The sequence below is a fragment of the Streptopelia decaocto genome, assembly GCF_964273445.1.
Source record: "Streptopelia decaocto genome assembly, chromosome: 5".
Taxonomy (NCBI): domain Eukaryota; kingdom Metazoa; phylum Chordata; class Aves; order Columbiformes; family Columbidae; genus Streptopelia; species Streptopelia decaocto.
The window spans coordinates 56,181,863-56,209,522 of NC_138659.1; the positions used below are offsets into that span (position 1 = coordinate 56,181,863).

Here is a 27,660-nt window from a genome sequence, read left to right on the forward strand (position 1 = left end):
GACTACTCCCAGAAGGCACGAAGTTTTTGTTGATTTTTAAATTCTGAACAGAAAAAAGGTCTAGAATAAGGTAGCTCCCTTTTAATGATATCTTTAAAATTTTAATTTTTGAAAAATCTAATATCTTCATTTGTAAATTCGCACTGTATTTTTCCATACCCCTGAGGCCCCAGAGGGAAGGAAGTCAGGACAATGGAGGAGTTTGTCTTGGTTGATGAGGACTGGGTTAGGGAGCAATTAAGCAATCTGAGCATCCATAAATCCATGGGTCCAAATTGGATGCACCTGTGGGTGCTGAGAGAAATGGCTGAAGTCATTGCTAGGCCACTCTCCAACATCTTTGCTAAGTTGTGGGAAATGGGAGAGGTGCCTGAGGACTGGAGGAAAGCAAATGTCACTCCAGTCTTCAAAGAGGGCAAGAAAGAGGACCCAGCTAACTATAGACCGTTCAGTTCACCTCCATCCCTGGGAAGGTGATGGAACAATGTATCCTTGGTGCCACCTTAAGGCATATCAAGGATAAGAGGGTCATTAGGGGCAGTCAACATGGCTTCATCAAGGAGAAGTCGTGCTTGACCAACCTCATAGCCTTTTATGAGGACATAACCAGGTGGATGGATGATGGCAGGGCAGTGGATGTGGTGTATCTTGATTTCAGTCTCCCACAGCATCCTTGTTGCTACGCTGAGGAAGTGTGGACTGGACGATTGGGTAGTGAGGTGGACTGCGAACTGGCTGAAGGGAAGAAGCCAGAGAGTTGAGGTCAATGGGGCAGAGTCCAGTTGGAGGCCTGGATCTAGTGGAGTTCCTCAAGGGTCAGTACTGGGACCAGTACTATTCAATATATTCATCAACAACTTGCTTGAGGGAATAGAGTGCACAGTCAGCAAGTTTGCTGATGACATGAAGCTGGGAGGAATGGCTGACACGCCAGAAGGCTGTGCTGCCATCCAGCGAGACCTGGACAGGCTGGAGAGTTGGGTGGGGAAACATCTAATGACATATAACAAGGCCAGTCTTGCATCTGGGTAGGAACAACCCCAGGTACCAGTATCAGCTGAGGAACAACCTTTTAGAGAGCAGTGTAGGGGAAAGGGACCTGGGGGTCCTGGTGGACAGCAGGATGACCATGAGCCAGCACTGTGCCCTTGTGGCCAAGAAGGCCAATGGCATCCTGGGGTGTATTAGCAGAGAGGTGGTTAGTAGGTCGAGAGAGGTTCTCCTTCCCCTCTACTCTTGCCTTGGTGAGACCACATCTGGAATATTGTGCCAGTTCTGGGCCCTTCAGTTCAAGAAGGACAAGCAACTGCTGGAGAGAGTCAAGCGCAGAGCCACAAAAATGATTTAAGTGAGTGGAGCATCGAGGAAAGGCTGAGGGAGCTGGGTCTCTTTAGCTTGGAGAAGAGGAGACTGAGCGGTGACCTCGTTAATGTTTATAAATATGTAAAGGCTGAGTGTCACAAGGACGAAGCCAGACTCTTCTCAGTGACAACCAATGGTAGGACAAGGGGCAATGGGTACAAACTGAAACACAGGATGTTCCACTTAAATATTAGAAGAAACTTCTTCACAGTGAGGGTGACAGACACTGAACAGGTTGCCCAGGGAGGCTGTGGAGTCTCCTTCTCTGGAGAAATTCAAAATCCACCTGGACACATTCCTGTGTAACCTCATCTGGGTGTCCTGCTCCAGTGGGGGGATTGGACTGAATGATCTTTCAAGGTCCCTTCCAATCCCCAACATTCTGTGATTCTGTGAACTCTAGTGAATATATAGTTCATATTCTAGGTGTTGAATTCCTGAATCTAGTCAAAAATTCAGTTCAGATGAAAACTATGATAGCAGCAACATATTCATTGAGTGGCTTCTGTTATACCTGTGTTTCACAGAGACGCAGTCCTTAATTTACTTCCAGATTTATTATTGCAGCAGTCTTAATGTCAGAGTACAACTCGCATTTGACAAATGAATTTTACTGAACATATTAGAAGCAGGGCAGTTTGATGACTGAAGCACTGAGACTCCCGTCTATTACCCTATATATCAAACATTTCTGAGTCTGAGTAGAAACTAGGTTTCGAAATGACAAAGTTGGCAGTTTTTCATCCTCATATTTTAAGACTGACTGTATTGCGTTCATGCTTTATTTCTGAAGGTGGTACTGGACAAGTTGATAATACATATGAATCTGTCTAGCATCTGCACCTTGAGAGTTGTAATGCAACTCCTTAGAGCTGTTGGTCTTTTTCCTCACAACCAAAGCTTGCCAAGACAGCTGAACACTTGAGTGTCTATGGACTGCAAGAGCTGGCCCCTTCCCTGGAGGCTTGCCAGATAACCTGCTTAGTGTCACAGCAGCCTGATTTTTAGTTTTGCTGTTGTTTTGTTAGTCTTTTCTTAAACCTGTAATTCAGGTTCTCAAATAAAAGTGTTCCAACAGATTTTTTAGTGTGAGCATTTAGCAAATACACTGAAGCACTGGTATAATTCACTTGTGTATGCGGTGGGCAACCAACCATTAAATGACAGATTTTCCCTGGCTCAATGCCGTACATCCTGAAAATTAGGTCCAAACCATCTTGAATTATGTGTTGATGATAGTATTTTGTTCTAATAACTTTACTCTGTGACTCAGGGTTGTTCCTTTTTCTTACAGATTTTCTGATTTCTTTGGTTAGCTTGAAAAGTATTTTTTTCAATCTTGCCTGTAACAGGGGCACAAAGCTATTATTTGCCTATGCATTCTTGGATGAACTCATAGATTCTTTCTTTTACTGGACTTTGCCCTGATACCCTGTATCAAATTCCTTTTTCAAATGAGTAGTAATGTTTGAGAATGAACAGTAGTTAATGTTTGGCACCTTGTAGTCTCTTCAGAAGAGCAGGAAAACAGTTGCTAACAGGCAGTGACATGCGTACAACAAGGCTTTGAATGTGTTGATTTCTTGGAAGAGACACTTTGGGAGACTTGATTTCTGGAGAAATTGATAATCAGTGTTTAGTTTTAACCTTGAGACCTGTTCTGTATATATTTTACCATGAAAGACCATTTACTGAAACAAAATAGCAGAGATATTTGATGAGAGCTCATCAGGACATTGTGATGGTTTGACATGATAGATGCAGTTTCTATGTTCAGCTGTCCCATGTTTCCTTTCTGTTGTCATAGTGTCATGGTTTAACCCGAGCTAGCAATACAAGAGTAGCCACTCACTTGCTCCCTGACCCCAAGCAAACAGGGGAGAGAATCAAAAGAGAAGGGAGAAAGTTGGATTGAGATAAACACAGTTTAATGAAATAGCAAAATACTAATACACTATTAGTAAATTATATCTATATGTTTTTATATATGTATATGTATATACACACAGGCACACACATATACATAATAGAAATAGAATATAAAATAAAAGATACTCAATTCCTCACAAAGTTCGTCCACACCAAGCAGCCAGTCCCAGGAAGCAGCACTTGCTACCAACAGCTGATCCTGGAGAGAGAAAAAGGAAAAAGGGAGAAAGGTCAAGAGACCTTTGCAAATAGCAGGTGCCCCTTCCAATGACAAATGGCCAAAACTAGTGAATGTCCTGAACAGAACTCCCCAGCTCCAACAAAGAGAGAAAAGCAAGCAAAAAAGCCAGAGAGAGACCAGGAGATCCCAACTCTCCTTAAATATGAAGCACAATCCTAATGGAAGCAATACTCTTATTGATCAGTCTGGATGTCAGTCAAGCTCTGCCCCATCTATGCCCCCCTTCTGTAATGCCTCACATCTATGGGCAGAGCACTCAGAACATCCTTGGCTCTCAGACTAGAGCAATTTAAAACATTAACTCTGTTCTGAGTGTTATCTTCTTGTTCTCAAACTAAGTCCAAATAATGACTGTGCTGGCTATGAAACAGAAAAGGTTTCTAACTGCATGAACAAAATTAACTCATTTTCAGTCAAACTAGCACACATAGCCAGAAAATAAATTACAGAAAGATGCAACAAACCAGTTGTACATCATGGAAGAAGCTACAGAAGGGTTGGCAAAGACTGTGCAGATGTGAAGATTTCATGACTATGTTCAGCAGGAGAGAAATCCCACCGAAATTATTTTTTTTTTTATGAGCTGTTGAATAGTAGCTAGGCCTATTGTGTGAAGAATAGACTAAAAATGTCAAATTGCTTGCCAAGAAGGAGACAGTAGCATTGTGTGTGGCAGTTCATGGAGAAGAAATGCCACCACTTCAGATGTGTGGAGCTTCATGCAGTCTTTGGGTCCCTGTGCATCACGTACTGTGACCTCTTGGTACATAGGCTGGGAACCACTGCTACAGAATTTACTGAACTGGATGATTCAGGAGTGCACCTGAATGCATAGCTCTGACTCCATAGGTGAGCTCTAGCTGTTCGGATGGGCAAAGATGCAAAGCAGAAGGGCAAATTGTTTCTGCAGAGGCTGTACCTTAGCATGTTTCCTTTATGTTTGTCTTAAAATTAACATTATTATGGAATATAGTATTACAATATTGTTTTCTGGCTCATCTGTAAATAGCTAGCCATCCTCCCTCTCTTCCTCTGAAAATATACACTTGGGGGCTGCATTGTGTTTTCATGTGGTAAAATAAATGGAGTCATTCTGCTGTGCCGGAGAGGGGTAGTTGGATTTGAATATTAATACCAGACTGCAATAATATTCAGACAGACATTCTTCTGTGAGGAAAACACAATTTAATTCTTACAGAAGAAACTAATTAAGTCAGAAGCAAATGGTTCTGTGATTCTGATGCTTATTGCTAATGCTACTGAATGTTACTCTGCTTTGGCTGTTACTCATGGTAATGAGAATGTGGATGCCTAGCATGGGAAAGATGCCTGGTTTCCTTTTCACGCTGTTAGAGAGAAAAAAAAAATCCCTATTTCATCTTCCTTTTAACCTACAAAACATGTACCAGTTATGCTATGCCAGTGGCTCAAGCATTTATTATTATTCCATTTTAAAACAGACCTCAGGAGAACCTCAACTTTAATTTTATTATGAACGTGGGATGTCTATAGGTATAAAACCACTAACTGAATGCATAACCTTAATATCATGTACTGTCTTACTGACATAGCTTATTTCAGTAAAAATTCTCCAGACAGTACATCAAAATTGCAAACTTTATAAATGTATATGAAGTGTATACCTATCCAAAATGAATTGGTGGTTTGGTCTAAGGAGGAAATGTCTCATTTTTAAGATAAGCAGGAGGCTGATTCCTAAAATACAGACAGAATATATATACACCTACACTTTTTGGCAACCCAAATTTGTATGCATACTTTAAGTCTATGCTGCTTTCTTTGGCTATATTAATACATGTAATATATTTTTAAGACTTTGTGTTTCTTATTACACTATATGTTTTTATCTTCTCTAGGGCAGTGTTATGTGATTGACACTAACATTGTGCTCTGTCAGCAAATCTTTTCTCACAAGTGTCTTGTTTTCTTTCACATTATGTAAAAAAAAATATGGAAACTTCTCAAAAGTACCACACTTTTCAGTTGTAAGAAATGAAGCTGTTATTATTGGTTAATATGAGGAGCAGCTGGAGGTAACAGATATTTCTAATAACAGTCTGTGTACAAAGACCTTGGGATTGTTCACATTATGCTATTACTGTTACTCTCATTCAGCTGTGTTGTTTCTCCAGCTGATGTAAGATGACATGATAAAATATTTGGACCTGGGCAAGTATTGGGCTTTTCGGTTCAGATACCAAAAATAAAATTAAAAAATATTCAGATTGAACAAAATTTGATTATTTTATTCACTTTAGTCAAGAGTACAGGATGCCTCATTAGTTAATTCTCCTTGAAATAAGCACTGAAAGTATTTACTTTGTCTGTGTATACAAAAGGTATTCACATGTCCTTTGTATCTTCCCATTGAAACATAAAATCAGGATTTACACTGGGGAAAGTAAGAAAATTATTTGAATGAATGGTTCTTTCTAAATCTCTTTAAAATCACTTTGGTCAGTTTTGAATGGACACCAAAAACTGGCAACAGCAATGTGATGAAAACTGGGACCCACTCTTTAGATTAACAGCTTAACAAATAAACTTCAAGTAGAAAACAGTTATTGGGAGCAAAAGCAATTTAACTCAAATTGTTGATCTGAGTATAGTAGTCCTTCAACCAGGTATCATGTATGTTATTATTTTTTTATTTGTGCTGTGGTAGCATTCATAGGCTTGAGCAAGATAGAGGCCTTTTTAATAAGAGATGCTGTACAAACACATTGTGAAAGACAATTCAAGCCTTGAAGAGGTCATAGCCCTAATAGACAGCAAATGAAAGGCAGCAAGGGAAACAGTGGCAGGGAGGTCTGAAGCAGCTTTCCAAGGTCACACAGCAGAGCAGCAGGAGGTGTAGGAATGAGAACAAGACAGGTGCCCCATCCATGAAGCTGTAATGCTTTCTTTACAGAACAGATTAGACTTAGAATATTTTCTTGGTAGTATAGCGTTGGTGATATCTGTTCTTGCAGAGCCTAAAGCTGAGTTTATTAAAGACTATTTTGGAAGTAGCAATAGAACTGCTTTGACAATCTTATTTAAACGAGCAGGATGTTATGAAGTATAGCGTGTGACCATTAGCTTCTTTTGCTTTTCTGAATGCGAGTGGATTTGTGTACTCTGATATTTGTGTTGAAAGTTATTGGATTTGGCACACATAAAGCAGCACAGCATTATTGTTTATTATTTTTTATATTTTTCAGAGAACTTTTTCATGTATTAGTTGAGGATCTTGCTCTTTGTTTTGATTTCAGTGTTGTTATTTTTAGCATTTATAATATAACATTTAAGTATCTTGCATATATTAAAATGCACAGTAACTAATAACTTTGCTTTATTTATGATATTTTAATCTTATTAGGTCTTAAATACCAGATATTAAATGGGCTTCAAAATTTCTGTCAGTACATCCATAGTCTTCCTTATTTTTAATGTATTTCAACAAAATCTTTGTGTACTTTTCTTCTGATGCACTGGGATCTAGAAGCCCATTCCATTCCATCCCTAAATTTTTGCATAGCCCAAGTCTCGCTAACATACATTCTGTAATTTCAGGCAGAGATGGAAATTTTTCAATACTGAAGAACTGAAATGTAGCCTAGCTATCTTTCACATTCAATTAGAGCAGTCCCTAAAGAATACCCAAGAGATTATGAAAATCCCACATGTTGGAAATCTAGAAATCTCATTTCCTGTTAAAATAGTACGTTTTAAACAGGCAGTCTGAGTATTGATCTGATTGATAATAATGTGGTGAGGTTCTTAAGGTAAGAAATAAGGTTTAGAATAAATGAGAGGACAGTAATTTTCCTTTTTATATCACCATGAATAATTTTTAGTAGAGATCTAATAGACTGTAAGCTTTTTCTCAGCTAATATAGGAGTTTCATGTGCTCTTCCCCTCTGGAATATAATTCAATATGGACTATAATATTCAACAGACAGCAACTCCACTTGGAGATCAGTTGCTTTCTCTTTTTAAAGCTGGAAGATTTTATCAAAAAGAACGTCAAAAGCAGTTTTATGTAAAAAGACAGATCTGTAATTAATTGCAGTATTTGCAGGCTATGTTTTATATGGGGAGTAATGAATATTCAATACTATTTAGTTGTTTATTTAAAGCAGCTTAATGAGCTTTGCAAAGCCAGGAAAACACCGAAAAATGCAAGCTAGGTTGATAAAAATGCTTTGATTATATTTTCTCATTGACTGTCAACAGCCTCTGAGTAAAATGCTACATGTGATTGTCTTTTTTCAATAATGGTGGTGACACTGCTCTTCTGAAAACTGCCCTCCTGGTAGTAGAAAGGGGCTAGTACCTCTCTAAAACAGCAGTGGTGCTGGTATATGCAGACACTTTTTTCACGATGGCTGATTATTTAGTGTAGAATACACCTATTTAAATGTGCACGTGAGAGGCCGCCTGTTGGGAGTGAGAAAAAAACCTCCTTAGGCTTTCTGAATTTCCGAATGAAGATGACTTTGCCAGTCTCTGTCATTACTACATACTGCTGAGCAAATACTTCTGAGAACTATTTTCTGTTGATGTATTTGTCTGTGTAGGCTATTTTAACAAGAATGTAGCAACTATATGTTTTGGGATCTGGCCCCCATTAATTCTGCTAGTGTTAACCAGAGTGAGGAATTTCTTGCCAGACACTGCTTTCTTGAGTATTTATGTGTATTAATTGTAAAGAGAGAAAAAGAAAGTAAATGTAATCATAAGTTTGTGATTGGAAATATAAACCTGACTTAAAGCAAGAAGTAGCATCTTTTATTGTATAGTAGGAAAGAATCTTTGAAGCTGACAAAGAATGAAAAGAATAAGAACTTGGGAGAATACCCCAAAAAAACACCAACCCTCAAAAATCCTACAGCAGACAAAACATCTGACTCCTGTCACCCCACTTGTAAAAATATATATTCCCCATTTCCTTTGCAGTACTATGTGTGCTGTATTTGTTCTTCCTTGTGCAAGCTGGGATGAATCCATGTTGCTTGTGACCCCAAATCAGTGGTTTCCTGTTTTTCTGCATTAGTTTTCTTTCTAAATGGAATCTGTAATGTGCGCCTGTCTTTAACCATGAAGTATGTAATTAAGTACAACATAATCTGTCAAGCAAATAAAGATCGTAAATGTAGAAAAAAAAGAGTAGCAGTTGAATAAATCCAACGATTTGGCACTGCAATAGTTTTAAAGACAGCTGTAAGGAAGCTAAGGTTTTGTGCACTACTTCTGTAATAGGATTTTTTTTTTCTTCTCTCAAAGGAGCATATTCTCCCCCTTTGCTTTGATTCTCTATACCCAAGGCGAGTTGAATGTAAATATGGGTAGAAACTTCTAGATCAAGCATCTTGCTAAACTGCTCTCTATCTCAAGATGTCTTTCATGAAATGTTGTGAAAATGGCATTGCACAGCATTTACTCATCAGGGTAATTGAAGTAGCTGATAAATAAAGATACAGCTAAGGGAAGGATTGTTCCAGTGAGATGGACAACAGGTGACTGATTCATAGAGAGATCAAGGAGTGAAGTTATACTGGTAATATAGAACAAAGCAAATCCTCTGTAGCAAGCCCTAATTAATTATTTTTATACTTTAATGTGGTAACACAGGAAAAAAGAAAAGTGAAGTGGTTCAGCTAAGGTACCTATTTCTTCTAAAGAGATACTGTCAAATCAATTAAGATCTCGTATTTTTGAATCATTAAGACGAAAGTTTTGTAAATCTTAGGGTCAGTAGAGTCAACTTTTTATTTTATTTTTTTTTGTATTAGAACCTTCATTTTGTTTCAGTGAGATTATAATATTTATAATCTGAACAACAAAACATATCAAGTAATCTTTTTTCTCGAACTGACAAAAGGATGAAATACAATATGTAAATAATCTACATTCATTGTGAAAGGTCCATTTAATTTTAAGATGTTGTTCTGTTTTAATGATCTAAATGACTGTAGCTCAAGGAAGTTTTTTTTATTGCTGTTGTTTAAATCAGGCTGTGTTCCTTCAGTGCAGGGTCACAGATGCTGTTCTCAGTTCCACGGATGTAAAAAAGGGATAACTTCACTGGATTTGCTGTCATGTCAATTAATGGGCTTGGAATTCACTCCAGTTCACCTGGAAATATTATACATGTAGCATTTAGGATGTGCAAGGCATGCTGGTTTTTAACTTGCTTTATCTGCCAATATAAAATCACATGAATGCTAAGATAAAAATCAAAGAAAAAGCTAAAATTAATTTTCTTTAAACTATGTAATGATACGTTTAATTGCAAATGAAATGAAATCTGAGCCTAAATGTGAACAGTGATCCTATAAACACTGAGTTTAATCTTATTCCTTCCTAGTATCTACTGCAGTTTTGTTCTCGTAAGCCATTTGATGTCTCTTGATATCTGCATCACAGGGTGTTACTCATCTTTATTCCAAAAAAGCTTCTGAACAAACAATTGGACTACAGCTTGGAGAAGTAATAATTGCAGGCAGATGCACACTGACAGCCAGTTCTTTATTATTTTGCAATGCCTTGTGGGTCAAAAACGAAACGGGGAGTAAGTTGGAGACCAGGAGGGATGTGCAGGAACTGGTACAGTCGGACATATGGCCCTTTCAAGGCTGGGGTCTGCTAGCTGCTCTTGAGAGACTGGATGAAGAGTAAGAAATGGGATGTCTGGCAGGAGCACAGGATATGATGCTGTGTGGGAGCTTGCAAGGCTGGCTCTTTTGTGATCTGTACCAGGCCTGCCATGTGCCATTTGAATAGTGCACAAAAGTATTCCAAATGGCAAGGTGTGGGATGCATTGTAGATAAATACTTTGAACAGTGAAAGTCTCTTCTGGAAAAGGTAGAGTCTTAAACATCTCTGAAGAAACTAGTTAATTTTGCAGTCTTGAAAATTCTTGAGGCTTTGTGCAAGGTTTCATTAAGAACTCAAATTTACAGCTGCTAATCAGCTGCAAGGCTTCGCAAGTTTTCTTAGGTTATTCAAAAACTCTTCTTGCAGCATTTGTTCTCTCCCAAAACTCAGCATTCCACACTGAGAAACCAAAAACTACCTCTCTTCTCCATTACTGTGCAATCTGTTCCCTACTCCTCGTTTCTAAACATTGCTTCTATTAAGAAATATATATATATATATATATATAGATGCTGGGAGGGAGGGGGAATCTAAAGCTGTGTAAATGACATTTGGATAGTTTAAAAAAAAAAATCATCACACTGGCAATCTCCAGGTTTTTTTGAGTGCAACATCACATAAACCAAGCCATGGATAGCTGGAGTAGTATTAAAGAAAAAAATGTTTCTATTTGCATAGGTCATACATCTGAAAAATGAGGAAAAAGAGAGTTTGTTCTCTAAGTTACTAAATAGAAGCATGGCTACAAGTTCAAAAAGAAGGTGGTTTCCAGTATTGCCAGAAACTCCTATTTGCTTGTGTCTGAAAATGACAATGTCATGTACTGACCTGCTGGATTACTTATGCTTGGGCACAATTCTAAAGGTTATGGCACTGTTTCACATTGATTTATTAGATCTGAACAGAATATGGAAAGTGTATCTCACAGAAGATTTTAAAGTTTGGCTTTGTTATGAATCAAAATCTTTTCCCACATTTGCCTCTAATACACAATTTTTATGATACCTGGAAAATTTCAAGTGGTTAGAAAATTATGCTGTTTGTGGTTTGTGTGGTGGTTTTTTTTTTTTTTAATTTAATTTTATTTTACTATTTTTAATGAACTCAATATTTTCTCCCTATTATAAATAAATCATTCCTGAATTAGCATATGAAGTAACCTTTCTAAGGAGGATACTGAATAGTTTAAGCTTTTCTTAACCTTTAACTTTTCATCTGCCCCTTTCCAGGATGCCTTTGAGATAATGGCTGAAAATTATGAGTTCAAAGAAAATGAAATATTTTCCCTGGAATTTCTGAGGGCAGCTTCTGTGCTGAAATTTCTTCCATTTCCAGTAACCAGAATGAAAGATATACAAGGGTTGCCCTGCATGGGAGACCGAGTCAGAGATGTCATTGAGGTAACATGCCTCTGAATTTTCTGCCAATTGATTCTTTTACAGATCTGCTTTTAGAGGTCATAGAGTACAGCATTGATATCTGTGTTTGTTTACACAACCTTCTGCATTTCCTGTAATAACATTATATTATCCTTGTTACTAAGAACACAATGGTTTCTGGAAACCTGTTGTAACACAAGGTTCTGTCATGGAATCTCCACTCTTTAGGAATCAAGGTAGCTAGTGAATAAATACGAGTTAACAAATAATGCAGTATCATCTTTGTACAAAATTTTAAAAGTCTCAGTCTGTTTTGGATGTGACAGGTTAACTGTTAATAGTTTTGTTCATGTGACTTCTGCCCTTGGCAACATCACTTTGCTCACCTGAATACTTTATTAGAAATACTATTTTTGCAAAACTGGTAAATAATTTAGTACTTTAATGTTAAATCCTACCTTGATTCGAGTTATAGCAAAGCCTTTTATCTAGGTGATGGATGAACTTTACATTCTTACTGGAGCTTTGAGTATTTCCTGCATTTTTCTTTAATCCTTAGCCTTTCCAGGACCCTACATCACGGGTGCTGTTACTGCAGCAGGCAGCTGGCCAGGGCCCTCAGCTGCCTGGGGAGGTCACTGCCGGGTGTTGCATTTCACTCTGGCTCCTTGTTTGCCTCACCCCACCAGTTAAGAATGTAGCCTCTGAAGTGCTCTTTGTACCTACTACCTGGGAACTGGGAATTCATTTTGGGGGGTTTTATTGGTGAAGGCTTTTTTGTTTGTCAGTTTTTATCAGAAAGACCGAAGGAACTGTGCACTCCAGAAAAAAAGATATCTGTTCTTACAATGCTCTTACTTCTAAGAGAAGTAAACTCAACCAAATAATGCAATCTAATTTTCAGGACAACTCATTGATAGCTTATGATAAATAACTGCTTTCTGGCTGTAAATTTATGAGTAAATAAGTACAGTGAAATATATTCCATGGTCCCAGTTTCTACTTCATCCTTGAGTGAATTTATGAGTAAATAAGTACGGTGAAATTTATTCTGTGGTTCCAGTTTCTTCTTCATCCTTCAGTAATTTTCTGTCTCGAAAAGGATTGCAGAATTTGATCCTAATGGACTAAAACAATATGGTTGCTAAGGATACTCCTCACGTTTATTTTACTAAAACTTACTGTAATCTTGATTTTTTTAAAGCAACTTCTTCTTTATTTAGGAAATTCTTGAAGAAGGAGAGAGTTCTAGAGCTAAAGAAGTGTTAAATGATGAACGATACAAATCATTTAAGGTAAATCTTTTAAAGTTTGCTGTTGTTTAAAATTCCATATAATTTCCTCTTTTATATGTTTCAGTATAGGTTAGACATAACCATCAATTTTATTATAAAGGAACATCCAATATCAAGTATGAAAAAAAAAAAAGAAAGATCTTGCATAAAGAGAAAGGAGCAGAGAGAAACTGTGATAGAATAAGGAATAGTGGTGAAATCAGTTATTTTTCTAATTAATGTGATGCATACACAGTTACTCTTGAACTAAACAATCTTTCCTGAATACTAATGTAATGCATAATCTTCACTATAAATTTAACCCAATGTTTGGTTTATTTTTTTCCTTGGCTGATTATCATTATAACACTATAACAGCTTATTCTGGCATTAAGAAAATACCAGTTGAAGACGATGACTCAGACCAATTTTAGTTTTCTTTTGTGTGAGGCAGGCAGAGGAGGACTGGAGATATTTCTTTGTTAGGCAGATTGTAGATTTGGAGTCATGGTCACACTTCTTCATAGTTACTGGGAATCTAAAACACATAAGTACTGCATTTCCTGTTTCTTAAATTGTCAGTGACTCCTCCACTGGAAAAATATGTACTGGAAAATGTTTTTCCAATGTTATCTGCAGTTTTAATATTTAAAAATATGATTTTTGTGCCTTCAGAAAAATTTGAACCAGAGAATAAAAGGAATGCAGCTTTTTAAATCTCCCCTACATTATTCACTTTTACTTCAGCTATGGAAAGGTTCTTCCATTCTGATGCCATCTTGTAGCAATACTCAGAGAAGACGTGTAGTTTTACATGTGCAGCAGGATTCAGGAACCAGACTTGCCTATTAATGGTAATAAAGATTGAAGATCGGCCATTAAATCTTTACGTTTCTGTGTTTAAGAAAATTTCTTTAAGATTAAAATAAAACCTAACAGGGAACAGATTATATGAGATGTGCCTTATGCCTAATTACAACAAACTTACGTGGCTCTCTTGTTAGCTGAGCACAGTCGCAACATTTTGGCCAAATTGGCTGTAGCAGTTCTTGGCAACATTTTTAATGTGCTTGTAAGGAAGCCAAGAAGACTCCCATATTAGTGAATTCCTAAATTGTAATGTTTAGCATGCTTCTGGTGACTGCTGAAAATCACTTCACAGAATCACAGAATGTCAGGGATTGGAAGGGACCTGGAAAGATCATCCAGTCCAATCCCCCTGCCAGAGCAGGAACACCCAGATGAGGTTACACAGGAATGTGTCCAGGTGGGTTTTGAATGTCTCCAGAGAAGGAGACTCCACAACCTCCCTGGGCAGCCTGTTCAGTGTCTGTCACCCTCACTGAGACTGAAAAAAGATTATACAGTATGTGGTTTAGATGTAGGGTACATAAATGTCATTGCCACTTTGCCACTTCATAAAAGTGGATAATGCAGGGAACGAGTTAATGTAATTCACTTTCACCATCTGAAAGAGAACAGTGCTTGCATACACAATTGAAGAAATGGACTACCTGCCATTCACACTGCACTGTGGGCAGTGTCTATAAATTGACATCTATAAATAAACTGTATAATAATGAACCTTAATATGGAAAGAAAAAAATGTGGTATTTTTTTTTTCCTAAAAATTTGGACAGTGGCATAGAATCAATTTTCTTTAGTTCTCTATCCCAATATTAATTAAGTCTCTTGGAATAATTTAAAACACAGTAATAGACCCTTTAGAAAATATTTTAGTGCTAGCAAAAACATTATGAGATAACAATCTAAGTATTGAAAAAATGACATTCTTTTATAAACACCCATGATTCAGACAGAGAATAGGTAATTTCATCCTTTGTATACAAAATGTAGGGTAATTCCTATTTAATATTACCCAAGATTTTAATTTTTCTCTTTCTTTACCTTAATTATTTCCAAGGAATTAATCTCACTAGAAAAACACAAAATAAATCTAGCATGGTCAGAATGCAGAGGTTGTAGATTGAATGGAGAACAACAGTTATTCATGTCTTACACAGCTATTCATTGAATTCTATAAATGTACAAAGAAACTATTGAGAGCTTCAGTATTGACAAACTGACCATAAGGAACATGCTTTTGGGCAAGCATGAAAGTTTTCCCTTCTGCTTTCATGTCATTCTTCATCTGAAATATTGATCCACTGAATAATGCTTAAAACTGTGATGTTTTTGTTTTACATCCTTTCTTGGGGAATAAGTCAGTGTACAAAATTACTTTGGAATAAATGGAATACAACCACACTAAGACTTCAGAAATTGATAGATTTGGGCCTATTTTTTTTTTTTTGGTGGAAAAAATAGGGAAATCTGTACTTAAATAAGATGTGTAGGAATTTAGCTTGGCTCATGTGAAGACTGAAAAAATGTACAAAAGTTTATAATATGCAAGCTAACAAAAATGTACTTTAAGTTTAATCCAATTTTGGAAAATAATATTTGGCATGACCTTCAAACATATGTGTTTTATAGAATGCAGTATAAGAACACATTTATGTACTTCCAGTCTATTTCCACATACCATTGAGACCCAGTGCCCTCAGTGCAGAATTTGAAGAGCCACAGAGTTTCCGCTGATCCCATCTCTCGGAAATGCTGCCACACCAACATTATGTGTACAACTGAGGGCTGGTAGTGCGTATAATACAAAATCATAATGTCAGTCAAATTGGGAAGCTAGTCTTAATTTCTTAACTTTGCAGTAAAAATAAAGACTACTATCCTTATTTCAAACCTTAGTTGAAAATGTCTATTCGACTAAATCATATAAAGATGCTGGGGGTGCTACAATATTATTGTTTAAATTTCAGTTTTATAGGAACTGCCCGTGTTCATTTGTATGTTCAACCTAACTATGTTAAGAAAGGAAGCTGAATATGTATAGTTGTATTACATATAATTTATCTTCAACGTAGGATAAACTCTGCCCAGTATTTTCCCTGTAAATCTGTGTCATCACCTAGTTAGTGTAATTCACTGCTCCTTTAGAAAATAGCACTGAAATGTGTGTTCTTCTGCTGACCTTAGCAATTTACTTCAGTCTTTGGAGTGGGAGTGAAGACATCTGAAAAATGGTACAGAATGGGTTTACGAACCCTGGAAGAGGTAAAAGCTGACAAGACCGTGAAGCTGTCAAAAATGCAGAAGGCAGGTAAGGTGAAAGTCTCAGAAAAACTTGTATCTCAGTGCTCTATGAACTTGATAACAGGACCAGAGGAGGAGGCAAGGCTCATTTATACATCCATTTTCTTGCTGCATTGTATTGTGAATATTAAATGATTAGGTTAAAATAATACTTGGACTAACAGAGCTCCTAATTAACAATGGTATAATTCAAAACGTATGAATATGCATATTCTTTTATTTGCTTACACAGATACCTAGTGAAATCTGCTCTTGAACACAAAACTATTAATGGGTCATTATTTCACAGGTCGCAAAAAAATTACATTAGGAAAGCCCAGAACTGCTTTTCAGAGGGGACCTGTCTGATAAATAAGGATTTGTAATAAAATACTTGTAAAATTACTTCCATAATCCTAGCACATAGTAACATACAAGTGTTAAACATGGTCAAATGAATAATGTTGCTTCCCCATAAGATATCTCTTGTGTGTGTGCCATTTCCCTAAATAAAGGAATTATTTTAAACAAAGGAATCGGTTACATTAAGAAAAGGGGATTATATAACATGACCTTAAGATCGTGTCACTTTAATTTTGCATTAAACCCATGTGTTTTACATCACTTCGGTAGCCTTTGGATCGCCTTGCCCATATTCATGCTCCTCTGTCCTTTTTTTATTTTTACATGTTATATCCAAATGTGAAGCAAGTTGCAGGACTGGGCTTTTTTGATACAAGCTCTGTAATAAAACATAAAGATAGCTGGGGTATTTCACATATCTCTGAGCCTTGTACTTAGATAAAACCACATCATTTTGGGAATAGAACCTTTTAAAGTAGTATGTCCAGAAACGCTATTGATGGGAGCTGGTAGAGAAGTCAGAGTAATTTATAAATATTCAAATTCTCAGTAAGTGGAGCAATTATCCGGACTGCCTTGTTGTTATAAACTGTAACTGCTGCTACATTTTGTAACAAATTATAATGGCAAAAACACATGTGTACTATAAGGACAAAGATAAGAGGCTGTATCTTTCCTGCAGTTTCCCCACATGCAAGGCAGGAGACGACTCCAGGAGTGGTGGGAAAGAAGGAAAAGACTCCTGAAGAGACTAGATCAAAGTATATTTTTCCTGACAACATGTCCTGAAACAAACCTATAGTTTCAGGTTCAAAATTGAGTGTTTTTTAGTTCCTGTCATTAGACACAGTACCTTTGTGCATGGTACGAGTTGTGTGGTATAACTTCCTGGTGAGAGGTGGTTATTTCACATGGAGCTTACATAATGCTATTGAGATCTTGATAATACCATAGAGTGATCAGCAATTTTTTGCCTTTGATTTCCAGGGTTTCTTTACTATGAGGACCTTGTTAGCTGTGTATCTAAGGCAGAAGCAGATGCAGTAAGCATGATTGTCAAGAATACGGTAGATACTTTTCTACCAGATGCTTTAGTTACCATAACTGGTGGTTTCAGGAGGTGAGTGAAAACAAATTATTCCATTTGACTGTTTTATTGAGGTGCACAGAAAATTATGTTTGTCTCTTGGAAAAGTCAAAGCACCTTAGCGGGAACATTTTTCGGTGTGGTGGTGTTTGTTTGTTTTTTGCCCGCCTCCCCCCCCCCCCCTTTTTTTTTTGTTTGTTTGTTTGTTTTGTTTTGTTTTCAGAGAACAATCTACCTAAGAATAGCTTGCTGGAAAAATGTTTACATCACATACCATACTTGAGCGTATATTTTCTTTTTTTTCCTCTTTTAGTGGATCTGAAATTCCAAGGCTTAGACTATTGTAAAGCCATGCTTAAAAACACAATAAACTTAAGGCAATTTTGTGCTTGTAGTTTGGTTTCCTTTTTTTGGAGAACTTGGCCACTTGAGATTGAAAATATGCTAAGGCAGAGTTTGTAGTGTTGGAAGTATACGTTGCAGTAAACGCTGACCACAGTGAATATAAAGCACTAACTGAACCAAATATACACTGACCTCTGCATAGATAAGGTGATCTCAGAATTTCTTTCCTGAGTGATTTTTGTTCCTAACGCTTTTGGTCTTGCTCTGTAAAACCAAACACGAAACTGTTGCTGAGGACATACACAATTCATTCCTTCAGCACTTACTCGAAAGCTTTCCTAAAGCCACACAACAAAATACTGAGACTGGGAATAGTCTTTGGGAGTATCAAGTTCCTTGCTCTGTACTCAGTCCTCTGTTATATCACTACCTGCAGTACATGTCATACTCAATAAACCAAAAAAAACCTTAGCAAGATCCTCTGTCACTCTTATGTAACTAAAACTGGTATGATAGCAAGAGACAGAATAAAGTTAATAATTAATGAATCACTTGTGTGGTTTATTGTTGTGAGCCTACATGGGCCTGCATAGACTCACTCCAGTGCTAAATTAAGACCTTATATTATTTGTAATTGCTATATACATTCACAGTGATTGTGATGAATGTATTTTATCACCTTTGTGCCATCTCATGATATTTATAATTATTTAACGTATGTCCCCTATGTATTGTAAGAATGTTTGCAGCCACCAGCTATTAATAAATGGTTTCTGTGAAACAGTGTGGTCAATGAGAAGCACTAGGTTCCAGTATGAACCTTGACCAGAGCTATAAGAACAAGATAAAATTTTATATTCAAAACCTCAAGTGTCATCATTCTGTGACTCTTTGTTAAGGATACATGTAATGGCAATTTGTTCACACTGATGCAAATCAGTCAGGGACCTTGTGGTGTTAGTGACCTGGATATAACTGATTGGCACATGTCTAGATGGGTTAGAAAGTTTCGGGGACAGAACTGTTATCACATTGAAAATTCCCAGTTTCTTCTGACACGGTGTACTTGTAAGCTTTGTTGGCAGCGTAGTTGTTTGCAAAGTATTAACGTCACACATCAAATTTAAGCCTGTTGTTTTGCTTATTGTTTCAGGGGGATATGATAGCCATTCTCTTTTTTGTTAAGAATAAGATTTTGTATCTCTAAATGTGTGTGTCAAACCAGAAGAGAAATTATTTAAGTATCAAACCTGTTTTAGTGGAAGGTGTTTGTGCCCATGGCGGGGGGGTTGGAACCAGATGACCTCTAAGGTCTCTTCTAACCCACACCATTATATGATTCTATGATCTAATGATGCCTTCAGTGAGAAATCCTGTATATTAAATACATGCCTTTAAACATACTGAGAATATATTAAAAAATACGTTTCAAAATGTCAGTCTTAAATGATATTTTAGCACCTCATGGAAAACAAGTGCTACATTGTAGGATTTTTAGAAAACTTGATTAAATTGATCAAAGTACCTTTATTAGGTGCCTATATTTTGATTACTGAACTGTGATAGAGTTCTGTTCTTTTTTACCTATCTCATATAGTGGCAATATTCATCAGTATGAAGTATGTGTAAGCTCACTAGCTCCCAATTTTCATTTAACAAATTATTTTTGTTTCTTTCATCATTATGTATTTTAATTTAAAAAGTGGGCATTTTTTATAATCAAACAGCTTGACTTGATTTCCCATATTCTATAATATATTAATCCACAGGGTCCAGATTTGTCCTGTTTTATTTATTTGTTTCATAAATTAAAAAAAAAAAAAAAGCAGTTGGTCGTGTTCCTCCAGATTTGCTTGGAGAGTTGAAAGTCAGAGTCTGATAAACCTTACCTACTATATGGGAAAACTGAATGAATTACCAGGAACAGAACTTCCATTAGTGATCTGGAGTCATGGGGATTCAGTGAGACAGAGATGAAATACAGGAAATTTACATTCTATGATTATTTTTCCCAAACTCAGCAAACTTAGCTGGGCATACTTAATAAGTTAGTAGACCTTTTCCATTAAACTTGTCCATGGACTCCTCTGTGGTTTGACTTAGTTTTCACCTTTGTTCTTCTGTATTGCTTCTTGAACAAGTCTTAATGCTAGTTTGTGTTTATAGCAGCCATAATCCTGGATGGTGGTAGATAAACCATGTTTCAGGTATAAATGAAAAAGCAGTTCAAAGGGTTAAGAGCAAACACAAGAGAAGCCATTACCTAAAGTAAAAAACATCAGGGCATCAATCTGTCAGTAGTCAAATTGCAAGCACAAGTGGAGGAACAGACTTGGCTGGCAGCTGTATGTTAGAGAGCAACAGGAAAACGAAGAGAAGGATGGACAATGGACAGTGAAAATGATGGAGTCTTGAAGAGACAAGGATTTTTTGAGCACAGGTTTGGCTGAATCTGGAGACTGTGTTAGGATGCTGATCTCTGCTTGTGTTGAGGAAGCAGGTTTGTGGTATTACGCCAGGAGTTGTCTCTTGCAGATTATGTAGTACTGGATGCTACTGTTTGTGTATTTCTAATTCAGAATGGTGGAAAATTCAGGGGGAAAAAAAAGGATATAGACAGGAAATGAAAAATCAAATTACTACTTTGGACTTATGTGGTTTAATCAAAATACCAGACCTACAAGTTGTTAGAATAGGATGTGAAAATTTGAAAAGCAGATGCAGTCTTATTGAGAACATACCAAGACCTGTTTCTCTGACCAGTTGCATGCAGTTTATTTCCTCTTTAGCTTTAAAATCTTGTAGTTTCAGGTTAACCCCCAAATTCTCTCCTTTACCTCTGCGCAAGAATCATATTGCTGAAGCAGTCTTCAGTGTCTGTTACTTCCTTCTTTCTGGTTCTTTCATCTTTCTGCCTGTCTTCACAAAACAATAGCTCATGAAACATCTTTAATCAGAAGTACTTTCCTTGTGTTTCCATGGTTGAAAGTGGGAATAATAGTGTGTTAGGTTGAAAGCAAGTTTCTTTTCATCTCTCTGAATGTACAAAGGAATATAAAGGCTTAAAAGTAACAAATAATAACCACAATGGGAACCCTTCAGTATATCCCTAATTTGAAATCATTCAAGAACAGAAATGAATAAGTTTATGAAATCTGGATGAGTTGATTATTTGTTACTCCCTTACAGAAACACTTAGATAACTGCCGTAAAACATTCCTTGAGATTCAGTAGGTATGAGAGGTTGGGAGAATTTTCTTATTTCTTAAAAATATTTTTATGACACTTATCTGGGTCACTTTGAAACAGAAATTACAACACTGAAATGCATGGAAATACAGAAGTAGAACAATTGTAGTTATGAAATAAATCACACCCACACAGTGTGGAATGTATTTGATTGTCTGTCTGGTGAGGCCTATTGCCTCAGCTGTAGAGAAGGAAGTATTGAAGATGCTGATAATGCAATATGAAGCATACCATGCACAATATTATCAGAGAGAGAGAATTTACCATGCAGTCTATTTGAATCAGGAATTGGTATGGGTTTCTTTTCTTTGCTCAGCCTCTCTTATTTTGAATTGCTGAGATTTAAGACTGTTTTCTTCTTAAAACTAGTGAGACAAATTCTGAGGTGGAGAATAGCACCTCATATTACAAGTTACAAAAGCCACTGAGGGTGAAGTTTCCCTTCCAACATTGGGTTAAAGAGAGGCCCTGGGATGGGGAGAAAAGAAACATTTTTTTAGTGTGTGACATCTCCGATTGATGCTGTGTTTGTCCAAACTATATCCAAGCTGGAAGTGTAGTTTAGGCTTATGCATATTATCACTTTTAAATGAGAGTTAAACTAAGAAGCTGGTCATTTTGTTCCTGGTTATTAAAAATATAATTTTATTCTATGGAGAGAATTAAAGGTTTTTCAGTAGTAGTAGCATTATATTATCTTGTATATATTACTGCATGTTACAGAAAATTTGATACCTATTAGCAATGTGTTAATGCAATTATAAGAGGGTCATTAAGAACATTCAACATGGCTTCACCAAGGGGAAACCTCGAAGCCTTTTATCAGGACATAATCAGGTGGATAGATGATGGCAAAGCAGTGGATGTGGTCTGTCTTGATTTCAGTAAAACACTTGACACAGTCTCCCATAGCATCCTTGTTGGTACGCTGAGGAGTGTGGTCTGGATGATCGGGTAGTGAGGTGGACTGCGAACTGGCTGAAGGAAAGAAGCCAGAGAGTCGTGGTCAATGGGGTAGAGTCCAATTGGAGGCCTGTATCTAGTGGAGTGCCTCAAGGGTTGGTACTGGGACCAGTACTATTCAATATATTCATCAGTGATTTGGGTGAGGGAATAGAGTGCACTATCAGCAAGTTTGCTGATGACATGAAGCTGGGAGGAATGGCTGACATGCCAGAAGGCTGTGCTGCCATCCAGCGAGACCTGGACAGGGTGGGGAAAAATGTAATGAAATATAGCAAGAGCAAGTGTAGAGTCTTGCATCTGGGCAGGAACAACCCCAGGTACCAGTATAAATTGAGGAACAACCTTTTAGAGAGCAGTGTAGGGGAAAGGGACCTGGGGGTCCTGGTAGACAGCAGGACAACCATGAGCCAGCACTGTGCCCTTGTGGGCAAGAAGGCCAATGGCATCCTGGGGTTTGTTAAAAGGGCGGTGGTTAGTAGGTCGACAGAGGTTCTTCTCCCTCTCTACTCTGCCCTGGTGAGATCACATCTGGAATATTGTGTCCAGTTCTGGGCCGTTCAGTTCAAGAAGGACAGGGAACTGCTTGAGAGAGTCCAGTGCAGAGCCATGAAGATGATTAAGGGAGTGGAGCATCTCCCTTACAAGGAAAGGCTGAGGGAGCTGGGTCTCTTTAGTTTGGAGGAGACTGAGGGGTAACCTCATTAACGTTTATAAATATGTAAAGGGTGAGTGTCACGAGGATGGAGCCAGGCTCTTCTTGGTGACAACCAATGGTAAGACAGAGGGTGATGTCTGCAAACTGGAACACAGGAGGTTCCACTTAAATATGAGAAGAAACCTCTTCTCAGTGAGGGTGACAGACACTGGAACAGGCTGCCCAGGGAGGTTGTGGAGTCTCCTTCTGTGTAGACATTCGAAACCCGCGTGGACACAATCCTGTGTAACCTCATCTGGGTGTTCCTGCTCCGGCAGGGGGATTGGACTGGATGATCTTTTGAGGTCCCTTCAAATCCCTAACATGCTGTGATTCTATGTGATTCTGTGATTAGCATTGTTGCAGGATTGTTATTAATGGCAAGTAGACAGAGAACTTCACATTAGGTTTCATGGCAGTGAAACTGGAGTAGTTTTCCTGCTTTCTGCTGTATCTCCATGCTATGACATGGCTTCACAGTGACCTCAAGAAAAGGTTGTCTTGGGCTGAATCATTATCACCACATTCTGCCAGATCCTGGATTTCTGCTAACCTGATTTAGCTGCTGCTATTTGTTTTTGCCACAAGAGATGATCTAGATTAAGGGCTTTCTAGAACAAAAAAGCTTGGAGGAAGCATTGTATAGTATATGCAATTTATGGCTTCAATCTCTTTGCTGGTTATTCACATATCAATACAGACCCCCACAAAAAACTAAATTTGACTGGAGAATTTCAGAAAAGGATCTGGAATAAGAATTAAATACAATAATGAGAATAGATCATCGTGTTCATTAACTGCATTTCCAGTATGGCTGTTAGCCTTTCTGTGTGCTTTCTCTGTATGATTCACAAATGATTTACAAATTAGGTTTAGGTTTTCTCATGTTTCATGTAGCACACTCAAACAGTTTCTCTTAACTCTGCAGCAGCAGGATTGTTTTGCTGGGATATGAACACATACTGCGTATTGATGTTATAGTAATAGTAACTTATTTTTTAGAAACTACCTAGGTATCATATTGGTATCACGGTTTTAGTTCTGAATTTCTCAAAAGAGATTTCCTTAGACACATTTTTGTAAGCTTCTCCCACCTTTGTGTTAAGATAGAGTGAAATAAACTAAGGAGACATTTCGTTCTTGATAGGTTTTCATATTGCAGTTCTTAAGAAGGTGTCTGTGTCTTGGGCAATGCATCAAGCAGAATAAGTAGTGCCTGTTGTGTAGTATTTGTCTTGGTGGAAGGCTATTAATAATTCCCCCATCCTGCATCAGTCTTCAGGGAAGTTTTGTCTCAGACTCTCATTATTGAATTCTGTTCTAACATGAGCCTAATTGTAGATCACTATATCCTTGCTTGAATTTTATATTATCTTTTAAAAATTGGGATTTGGGGCTTTGTAACATTTGAAGATAAGTATTGCTAATAGAAAAGCAGTGAAGAGAGCAAAGGACAGTGTGTTTGTCAGGCAGCATCACCATGCTTTTGTATGTTACAATGAAAAAGTTTCTTTCCTATGTGCAGTGACATTTCCTACAAGACAAAGGAATGCATAAAGGAACGACATGGCACAGGACTCTAGTCTTTCCAGTTGTGTGTCAAGAAAATAATTTAAAGATATCTCTCTTTTGCATTTCAGAAATAAAGTAAAATGAAAAAGCTGGCACAAAAAACACTTCCAGAGATTATTTTACAGGCTCACACACTGATGAATAACTAATGTTATTGTGGCACCTTAATTTCAGATATGAGACTTCTATAAGGAATCTGGAATCACAATTATCTGACTGTATTGACATATGTTCGTAGATGAGAGAATGTGAGGTAGAATGTATGAAGAACATTACACTTCCCAAGATCTTAGCATATACTGAAGACTTTGTGGTTTATTTAACTAAGCCAGTCAAGTGGTGACTGAGTTTCTCCATAAATCCTGATGTAAAGCTCTATTTGACCTTTTCATATTGGATACTCATAATAGAAGTATTCTTTTGCAGGCTATAGAGGTTCTACACTGAGGCTAGAACACCTGACATGACTCCTTTATTAGGTTCTGAGAAATAAATGCATTTGAAGTCCTATTAGACAAATTGTTTTCTTTCTGCTCAGATCTAGGATAAAAATAGTGTCAGACTTCAAACTAATATGATTAATTTAGCAAAAGTTGCTTTCCTTAAGTTTCTAAGGAAATTCCCAAACAGAGTTTGCACAGGAACAGGCTATACCAGTGTGCCGAAAGGCTAGCCGGCGGGGAAGACAACCGACTTGGTTGAACAGGGAGATTCTGAATGAAATCAGAAATAAAAAGAGACTTTACCGACTGTGGAAAAAAGGGCTGGCTACTTATGAAGAATTTATGGAAATAGCTAGATCATGCAGAAAAAAAATCAGGGAAACAAAAGTACAATTTGAAGTTAATTTGGCCAATTCTGTCAGGGATAATAAAAAGTCCTTCTTCAAATATGTTAACAACAAAAGGAGGGGCAAGGAAAACCTCCATTCTCTGTTGGACTTTGAGGGAAATATAGTTAACAAAGATGAGGAGAAAGCTGAGGTACTTAATACCTACTTTGCCTCAGTTTTTACCAGTAAGACAGGTGGCCCTCAGGACAACTCATCTCTGAAGGTGGTTGACAGAGATAGGAACCCAAATAGGCCCCTTGTATTCCAGGAGGAAATAGTTGGTGATTTACTGAGCCATCTGGATCCTCACAAGTCTATGGGACCAGATGGGATCCATCCTAGGGTGATGAGGGAGCTAGCAGAAGAACTTGCCAAGCCTCTCTCCATCATCTTCCAACAGTCCTGGCTCACTGGGGAGGTCCCATATGATTGGAAATTGGCCAATGTTACCCCAGTCCACAAAAAGGGCTGCAAAGCTGACCCTGGCAACTACTGGCCTGTCAGCCTGACCTCGGTGCCTGGCAGGGTTATGGAGCAGATCATCCTGAATGGAATCACACAGTATCTTCAGGATGGACAAGGGATCAGACCCAGCCAGCATGGGTTTAGGAGGGGCAGGTCCTGTCTGACCAACCTGATCTCCTTTTATGATCAGGTAACTCACCTGGTGGATGAGGGGAAAGCTGTGGATGTGGTCTATCTGGACTTCAGCAAGGCCTTTGACACTGTCTCCCATAATATACTCCTGCAAAAGCTGGTAGCCCATGGCTTGGACAAGTGTACTCTACGCTGGGTTAAGAACTGGCTGGAGGGCCGGGCCCAGAGAGTGCTGGTGAATGGGGCTGCATCTAGCTGGCGGCCAGTCACTAGTGGTGTTCCCCAGGGGTCAGTGTTGGGTCCAGTCCTATTTAACATCTTTATTGACCATTTAGATGAGGGGATTGAGACCATCATCAGCAAATTTGCTGATGACACCAAGTTGGGAGGGAGTGTCGACCTGCTGGAAGGCAGGAGGGCTCTGCAGAGGGATCTGGACAGACTGGAAAAATGGGCTGATTCCAATGGGATGAAGTTCAATAAGGCCAAGTGCCGGGTGCTGCACTTTGGTCACAACAACCCCTGCAGCGCTCCAGGCTGGGCACAGAGTGGCTAGAGAGCAGTCAGACAGAAAGGGACCTGGGGGTACTAATTGACAGGAAGCTCAACATGAGCAATCAGTGTGCCCAGGTGGCCAAAAAGGCCAATGGTATCCTGTCCTGTATCAAAAATAGCGTGGTCAGCAGGACAAGGGAAGTGATCCTTCCCCTGTACTCTGCATTGGTGAGGCCACACCTGGAGTATTGTGTTCAGTTCTGGGCCCCTCAGTTCAGGAAAGACATTGAAGTGCTGGAGCGGGTCCAGAGAAGAGCAACAAGACTGGTGAAGGGACTTGAGCATAAGACCTATGGGGAGAGGCTGAGGGAGCTGGGGTTGTTTAGTCTAGAGAAGAGGAGGCTTAGAGGTGACCTCATCACTCTCTATAACTACCTGAAGGGAAGTTATAGCCAGGTGGGGATTGGTCTCTTCTCCCAGGCAGTCAGCAATAGGACAAGGGGGCATGGGCTTAAACTCTGCCAGGGGAAATTTAGGCTGGATATTAGAAAGAAATTCTTTACAGAGAGAGTGGTCAGGCATTGGAATGGCCTGCCCAGGGAGGTGGTGGACTCGCCGTCCCTGGAGGTTTTTAAACTGAGATTGGACATGGCACTTAGTGCCATGATCTAATAAACGGACTAGAGTTGGACCAAGGGTTGGACTCGATGATCTCTGAGGTCTTTTCCAACCCAGTCGATTCTGTGATTCTGTGAGTTTCCTTATTCTACTCACACCTTCTCAGAATAGTGTATTTTTGCATTTACACGACTCTTCAGCATAGTTATTTCTATGCAATAATAAGGGAAGATATAAGCTGTATCCAGCTGTTCAAGTTCAAATACTGTAATTTCCACCCTCTTTCTTGTGCTGCTTTTCTAAGAAGTATATATATATATATTTTTTTTTTATCTGCTGTTATTTCCTTTTGTCAGGGAGAGCTCTGCTATAAAGGAGTTGTGAGGTGAGCTGCTTACTGAATATCTGAGCTGATAAGGTAGTTTGCACACCCTCATATTTAAGCAGATCCTGGAAGAATCTAGTGATTCTTCCAGCAACAACTGAAGACACTGTTTGGATATCATTCCTGAGCACAGCTTTGACTCTGATAAACTATAGCCTACTTCAGATAAGGCTTTTAACCCAGTGATGTTCTAATCTGACCTGGTTGGTCTTAAAGCTTAGTAAAACAGCTTCACCTTACTGAACTCCCTAAGTTTAGAAGTGTTTGACCTTGAGGTGCTGGGATGCTCTGAATAAAAATATTCTGTGGCAGGAGTTAGAGACACTTCAGCTGGAGAAAAGAGGTCATCACTAGATTCTGCTTCTGATTTTCTGTAACCCATTAAAAACTAAGTTCAGAAAGGATAAAATAATTTTTATCCAAATTAAAGGCTAGCCAAGTCAATTTAGAAGATAATCTA

General features: G+C 38.1%; 1 protein-coding gene across 1 annotated transcript in view; it reads left to right on the top strand.

Annotated features, from left to right (window-relative positions):
* Positions 1-27,660, top strand: part of DNTT (DNA nucleotidylexotransferase) — a gene marked incomplete at its 5' end in the record, with an annotated part of 112,592 nt that overhangs the window by 27,760 nt on the left and 57,172 nt on the right. The window contains 4 exons of the mRNA XM_082054194.1: positions 11,427-11,597; positions 12,800-12,871; positions 15,902-16,025; positions 17,348-17,480. Coding sequence (XP_081910320.1) covers positions 11,427-11,597; positions 12,800-12,871; positions 15,902-16,025; positions 17,348-17,480 — 500 coding nt within the window. The remainder of the gene's footprint in view (positions 1-11,426; positions 11,598-12,799; positions 12,872-15,901; positions 16,026-17,347; positions 17,481-27,660) is intronic.